We start from the raw sequence: 7,243 nt of genomic DNA on the forward strand, positions 1-7,243 counted from the left end.
TCTGGGTCCCCCTGTGTCAGGTGCGGCCATGAGACCTCAGGGGTCTGGGTCCCCCTGTGTCAGGTGCGGCCATGAGACCTCAGGGGTCTGGGTCCACCCCATGTCCAGTGCAGCCAGCGGACCGAAGGTGGCCTGGGTCCCCACTGTGTCAGGTGCAGCCTTTAGACCTCGGGTGGCCTGGAGTCTTTGTGTCAGGTGCAGCTAGCAGCAGCCCTGGTTCCTGGAGAGTCCGGAGACCTGGTGTGGGCGGGGGTGTGTGTGCGGGGGGTGGCTGTCTCCCACCCTGGGGACACACGCAGACATTGGACACAGCAGTAAATGACATTTTTATTAATCACAATCACAAGGACCTAGGGGTGGAAGGGGTGTCTTCAGACCCAGAGATGCGATTCGGGGGACGCATGAGACATCTCAGATGTGACCCGGTCGGTGAGGGGCTGGGAGGGGGATCAAGGCTCCCCCACTGGCTCGTCAGACGGGGTGTTCACAATGGAGTCAATCCAGTCTCGGAAGAGGGACACGGAGGTGAAGAAGTCGATACTGGTGCCACAGGGGTCCATGGAGAAGGAGGCCACACCATGAGCCAGGCCACCACAAACGAGGGGGACGCCTCCGTCACCCTGCGAGGGAGCAGGCACGTGAGGTACTGAGGACCTGCCTCCCCCACTCCCCCCCTCTTCTTGCTCATCATTCCAACCTTAGGGCCTTTGCACCTGCTGGTCCCTCTCTGTGTGCGTCTCAGGTTCTCTGGTCAGCTCCTGGCCCAGTTTGGGGGCTCAGATGTCTCCAGAAACACCCTGACACCCCAGTTTGGGTTGTACTGTCCACCTTAACTCTGTGGGGGGCTACATGTCTGACAATGCCTGCCCTCCCCACCCCTGCTGTCTCTTCCTGCACCCACCCCACTGCCATGGAGTGACGGACTCATAACCACCGGGCAGGGAGGAACAGAACTGCCCCAGAGGGTGTGTGAGACTGTGGCAGGCAGCCTCCCCTCTCTCCCAAGGAGCATCTGGTAGGTTTGAACTACCAGCCTTTCAGTCAGCGGCCTGTTGCCTGACCCACTGTCCCACCAGACCCCCTTGGTGGTGTGCCCAGCCTTTGTGAAACTGTCGAGCATCTGAGTGTTAGCACCCTGAGATCTGGGGGGAGCCCTCAAAACTGCCGACCCCAGCCCCACGGAGCCCCCAGTGGATGCCCCTGGGTCCTACCTGGCAGATGCCGCCCTGGCTGCCGAGCACACCTGTGCACACGTTGCTGGGCCGACACTGCTCCTTGGGCGTCACGGTAACATTGAGGACCCGGGGGCAGCAGGAGAGTGTTCCGTTCGGCTGGGTGGCCCCCCAGCCGGCCACCTGGCAACTGGAGCCCGTTTCCACTGTGGAGTTCTGCAGGGGCAAGGGCAGCAGCGCCACCCTGCTGGTCAGGTTGGCCTCACGGTCCAGCTGGGGAGGGAAACCGAGTCACAGGGGGCGGGCCTGGGCTCTGGGCCCTGATGGAGCTCGCTGGGAGCAGGCAGCGCATGCTTTGGGCTCAAATCCTAGCTCCCAGGGGAGGACTGACCTCCTGCTCTCGCGGGACCTGCGCTTTTTCACGCAGAAGCCCAACCCACAGCCCCTGCGCTGGCTCCTAGACCCATGGCACACGCAGGGTATGCGCACAAATGGCAGGCCCACAGCGGACGGCCCTGCAGGTCCGGGTGGGGGGGACTGACTGCCCTGTGGGTTTCACTCTCTCTGGAGCACACAGCCTTGTTTTTCCCCTGAGGTGCAGCAGGTGGGTTTGAACCACTAGCCTTGGGATTCGCAGCCCAATGCTTAACCCAAAGCGCTACCAGGGCCCCTTGCCATGTACAGCCAATCCAGGAAAACCAAACCAGGCTCATCTATAGGGTTTCTTGGGCTGTGAATCCTTAGGCGGGCAGACAGCCTCGTCTGTCTTCTGTGGAGCAGCTGGTGGGTTTGAACCGATCACCTCGCAGATAGAGCCGCCTGGGCTCCGTGTAGCAGACCCAAAGGAAACCAACGTCGCTGCCATCAACCAGAGGCCGGCTCACAGCGACGCTAGAGGACAGGGTAGAACTGCCCCTGGGGGTGTCCAAGACTGGACCTCTTACGGTAGTGGAAAACTTTCTCTTTCTTCCTAGGAGCTGCTGGTGATCTCGAACTGCTGACTTAGCGGGTAGCAGCCCAATGCGAGGGGGGAACATCTGCGTGAATGTGTGTGAGGCTGAACCAGGAAAAGATGGGAATCCGGCCGAAACACCAGCTGGGAGCCCACTCCCGTCGCACTAGCGGAGAGCCAGCGACCGGGCAGGGTCCGTGACCCTGCTGGGCGGGCAGGGGCGGGGTGCCTCAGCATGGGGGCATTGTCCTGGAGTCTCCACGGCAGGGGGGGCCTCGCCCCGCCCCACCCCGTGCATGGAAGCGAGCGCACTGAGCCAGAACCTGGGCTAGGAGCCGGAGGCTCTTGGTTCTCAGGGGTGCCAGCCTGCTGCTTATCCGGCCGCCCCGCCAGGGCTCCTCCCTCTCCGCCCCACCCCTCCTTTGGAGACGCTGTGCCCCCCTAGACACCGTTCCCTGCCTGCTGGGGACCCTGCCTGCTGCTCCTAGACTTTCCTTGCAGTGACTCGCGCACACTCAGGACACAGGCACGCACGCATGCACACGGCACAGACGGGCACGTGCTCACATGCAGGTGCACGTGAACGCACGCGTGCGCGCACACACCCACAAGCACAAACGTGCAGCACATGTGTACACACACGCACACGCACCCACCCGCACAAGCACGTCCGCACACGCACGCACACGTAGCAATGCACGCACGCACGTGTGCGCGCGTGCACTCTCACGCCACACACACGCACGCCCGCGCACGGGGCGCCCCCGCGCCCGCACCTCCAGCAGCAGCAGGTCGTTGAGGTTCTCCTGGGGGTCGTAGCCATTCTCGCTGATGCCGCGCACGGAGAAGACCTGCCGGGAGCGTTCCCTCTTCCTCAAGTTGTAGGCGCCCAGCACCACCGTGGCGATCCCGGGGTTCCTGGGGGCACCCTAGTTTAGAGCCTGACGGATGACCCCTTTCACTGTGGGGCGTATTGAGACCCCTCCTCACTCCTCCCCCTGGGAACCGCCCCTCTGGGTCCCACCCGGAACCCCCTCCCACTCTGACTCCGGGGCTTCGCTCGCCAGCCCTCCCCTGAGCCCCCCTTCCATCTCCGCCCGCCCCGTTCTGAGCATTCCGCCTCTCCCCTTTCACCCTCCTTTCCGGGTCCTCTCTACTCCTCTTCTCTCTCTGAGCTCCCGCCCCTCAACTCCCCTGTCCGAGCCCCCCACCCCCACCCCGCCCCTCACGGCGTGTTGAAGCAACTGGCTGCCGTCAGCACATAGCGGCTGTGGATCAGGGCGCCCCCGCAGAAGTGTCTCCCTTGGTGCTGAATTGAGGCCAGGAACGGGAAGTTCCCCCTCTCAGTTCTCCTGCCGCCCACGATTACCGCGCGGGGGGCCGAGCCTGGGGGCGGGATGGGAGGGATGCAGTTTGAGGCCCCTCCAGTCTCAACCTCACCTTCACCGGCCACCCTTCCCTGCTCCCTGAAGGCGCCCCCCATACACCCCTTCCCACCACTCCCCCACCCCCAGGGTCGCTCAGGCCCAGACATGCTGCCTTAGGCCTAGTGACCACCCCATCAGAGCCCAGCGTCAAGCCTCTGCAGCACAGATGGGGGACACTGGCACAGGACAGGCACTCACCAGCCCAGGCAGAGGACAGCAGGCTGCCCAGCAGGACCATGAGAGCCAGCGCAGGCATGGTGGGGCTGCAGCGGAGACTGCGGGCAGGCGGCCGCAACACCCTTATATTGGTCCTGGCGGTAGGCATGCCCCCCCCCCTGGGGGAACAGCTGGAAAAGGGGAAGTTGCCTAAGGCTGCCAGGATCAGCCTAGACACACACACACACACACACACACACACACACACACACACACACACACACACACGGTGGCCCTCCATCTGTGGGGACACTGTGAGGAACAGGGAGTATTTGCTGCCCAGGCAGGGACTGTGACCTGCTGGCGGGCCATCAACCTTATGCCCCAATCAGTTCCCATCCTGTGCACGGGGGCTCCAGGGTCCTGGTGGGCAGCTCGGAGTGGAACCAGAGGCCCCACGTTTGAGTCCTGCGGGGGTTTGAACCCTCAGCCCCTCAGTTCTGGGTCAGTGACGTGGGGGCAGAGCAGCTGGGGCGGGAGCTCCTGGCCCGGGTGAAGCTGTGATGTCTCTGAAGGGGGCCCCCCAAGGTCTGAGGGCCAGAGATCAGACTGAGGGGGTGGGGTGGGGGTGGGGGAAACCATGGCTGTGACGGCAGAAAAAACAAGTTCAGGAAGGACTGACCAGGACTGACCAGAGGGACTGACCGGTGGTTGGTGTGTGGGGTCCCCTGTGGGGGGATGAGAACCAGACGGCTGTTCTTTTGGGGGTTCAATGCGAATCTCACTTCCATCAAAAACAGAAGGGGCAGGCTCTTTGCCAAGGTAACCCTGGGAAGGGCTGTCCAATGCAAAGAGACCCCAGACCCTCCCCACTGGGCCATGAAGCAGCATCCGGCAGACGGAGGAAAGGCTGGGCTTGTCCAGAATCTGTCTTGCTTGGATCCGCGATCCATGCTCACGGAGGCAGCATTGTGTCAATCTGCTGCTCGGTGAAGTGTCGGGAAGCAAGAACGTTACCTTGACGACTAAGGTGCGCCTGACCCGGCCACGTGCTCCGGATCAAGTCCACCAGCTTCCCCATGGGGTGTGGGGGAGATGAGCTTTTCTGCCCTGCAAAGAATGACATGACGATCTTAAGGGAAAATAAAACAGAGTGACGGTCTTGGGAGCCCACAGGGGCCGTTCTGCCTGCCCTGTAGGGCCGCATGAGTTGGCATCCATTCAATGGCACTGAGTTTGAGCTTGGCATATGCACGCGAGGGTCAGACATTGAATAAGGACAGCCAGAGAGGAACGTGCATTTGAACAGCAGTAGGACAACTGGGAATCCCGTGGACTGCCGACAAAAGGACACATCTGTCTCGGAAGAAGTAAGGGGGTGGGTTTGGGGGCCTCGGAAGCAGGGACGGTGAGACTGGGCCACCCATCCTTTGGACATGTCGTCGGGAGGGGCTGGCCCCTGGAGAAGGGTGTGCTGTTTGAGAAAGTCCAAGGCCAGTGAAAACAGAGATGGAGCAGCACGGGGCTGTTGCAGTGGGATCCGGCGTGGTGGGTCTAGAAGCAGGGTTCAGGGCGCCTTCTGGCTCCGCAGGTGGAATCCACCCGGAGGCCCAGGGGAGAAAGGCAGGGGACGTGTCTGAAGAACCCTGTGGTCGGGTGGTGTGGCTTGGACCCCGACACACGGCGACCTGGGTGACCAAGAGGCCCTTGGGGTATCCTCAGTAGCAGGTCACCAGGCCTTAGTCCCTCAGAGCCCCTGAGGGGGCTCAACTCCTCAACCTTTGGGCTGGTAGCCCCGAGCTCTTGGGCACCATGCCCTGGCAGCCCAGACTCCCTGCAGAGGGGACAGCAGGGGCCGTATTCAGCCCACGGTGAGGGAGGGGGTTTGGGTATGACCCACCCTGAGCAAACACAGGGTCCTGAGGTTCCACCTGTACCTCCATCCTCCTCTCTGAGTCCCAGGCCCCTATCCCCAGGGCCAGCTGGGCCCTCAGGGCGCCTTCTGCAGCCCCGGTGTCCTGCCGTTAAATGGAGGGCAGCTGTGGAGTGTGGACCACCTGGGGGTGTTGTGAGCAGTACCCAGAGTCTCAGCCCCCCACTTCAGGGGTCCCCAATGCCCCACCCCCACCCCTTCAGTGGCCGTGACTGCTCCGAAGCCTGCTGGGCCTCGCCTTCCCTCCCCACAGCGGCTCCTGGAGAAAGCGAGCCTCACCCTAGAGACCCTCATCCAGGACTCCCAACGGTCAGGAAGGGCTCAGCACCCCAGGGACCCGTTTGTTGCCCCATTTCCCCCCCTCTTCCTCCTGCCTTCAAGGGGGTGTTTGTGGTCACCTTTCAACACTCACATTCCCAACGGCCACTGGGTGCTGCCCCTGCCCTTGGCTGGGGGGACCAAGACCCAGTCCATGCAACCTCAGGCTAGCGGGAAGCTCCCTCAGTGTCCCATGGACGGGTCCTCCACGGGTGCAGGGGCATGAGCTGGGGTCACACTGATGGGCTGGGCCCGTGCAGGGTTCAGCAGGAACTGTGAGGCCAGAGCCTTGTGTGCCAAGACTGGCCTTGGGCTCCAGGGCCTGACCCCCCATCCATGTCTGGAGGGCCTGACATCCTCTGTCCCCATCTCAGGGGGCTGAGGTCCCACCCACATCTTAGGACTTGATGTCCCCTACTACCCTGCCCATATCTGGATGGTCTACTCCCCCTATCCACATCTCAGGGGCCTAGACACTGATGGCCTGACATGTCCCACCACCCTGTCCATGTCTTGATGGCCTGGCGTCCCTGGGCCACCCCATCTAGGGTCCAGGGGGCTCCCCTGCAAATCTACTATCCAGTCTGAGTCCCAGCCTTTGCCCCCTCACCCTGGTCACCTGGGCCTCCTGTTCCCAGCAGCCAGAGGGTAATGAACTGCAGCCAAAGTGGGTGCCCCCAGGTGCTCTCTCCAGCTTGTAGACCAGGGGCTGTAGCCCCACATGTCTGGGGAGCCCTGATAGGTGCTGGGCTCAGGACTGGGGAATCCCAGCCCCTTTCCCAGCGCCCAGAAACAGCTCCACCAGCGTCCGGTGTCTAGGGTCTTGGCCTGTGGGGTGAGGGTTCCCTGGGTGGTCATGAGCATTCAGTCTCTGGTCAGTGAGGCCACGTGGTTTTCTGAATCTTTTTACCGTTATTGCCAGGGTGACAGGCTCTACTTCCAGGGGCCTCTTTACAGGTGAGCCCAAGGGCCATGCCCCGGATCCAAATCCCCCTGGGATTCACTCTTAACCAGACATCTGAAAATCCATGGGGTTGAGTTATTTTATAAACACTCGTTGCCTTAAATAAAATAAAACCAAACCAAATATACCTGAGAGTCAATGGTGCTGTTACATGTGTGACACATTATAAATAACTGTCGATGCATAACTGCTTGATCTTTACATGAAATGCTAAGGGGGCAGCCATGTGACTAACCACCAAGTTAAAGACCAGAGACCACGCCCAGTGGGCACTCAACACCCAACCATGCAGCCCTGCCCCCTGCCAGAGGAAGGGCTCCG

At 61.9% G+C, this 7,243-nt stretch overlaps 1 protein-coding gene across 1 annotated transcript; it reads right to left on the bottom strand.

Annotated features, from left to right (window-relative positions):
• Positions 1-315: 315 nt before the first annotated feature.
• AZU1 (azurocidin 1) lies at positions 316-3,807 on the bottom strand. The gene is made up of 5 exons (XM_030888269.2): positions 3,750-3,807; positions 3,354-3,510; positions 2,901-3,042; positions 1,212-1,445; positions 316-620 (listed from the first exon to the last, which is right to left on the bottom strand). Exons 1-5 carry the CDS (start codon positions 3,805-3,807, stop codon positions 450-452), a joined length of 762 nt encoding a protein of 253 aa, XP_030744129.1. The 3' UTR covers positions 316-449.
• Between the last annotated feature and the right edge of the window lie 3,436 nt (positions 3,808-7,243).

This window comes from Echinops telfairi, unplaced genomic scaffold (genome assembly GCF_000313985.2).
Source record: "Echinops telfairi isolate 266 unplaced genomic scaffold, ASM31398v2 ScPeMD7_7459;HRSCAF=8497, whole genome shotgun sequence".
NCBI lineage: Eukaryota > Metazoa > Chordata > Mammalia > Afrosoricida > Tenrecidae > Echinops > Echinops telfairi.

Bases quoted from the DNA above. Each gene is read 5' to 3' on its own strand.
- AZU1 (XM_030888269.2), bottom strand. From the start codon at position 3,807: ATGCCTGCGCTGGCTCTCATGGTCCTGCTGGGCAGCCTGCTGTCCTCT. The intron at 3,511-3,749 runs GTGAGTGCCTGT...TCCCGCCCCCAG, and splicing joins GCTGTCCTCTGCCTGGGCTG to GCTCGGCCCCCCGCGCGGTA. The intron at 1,446-2,900 runs GTGCGGGCGCGG...TTCCCTCCCCAG, and splicing joins ACGACCTGCTGCTGCTGGAG to CTGGACCGTGAGGCCAACCT.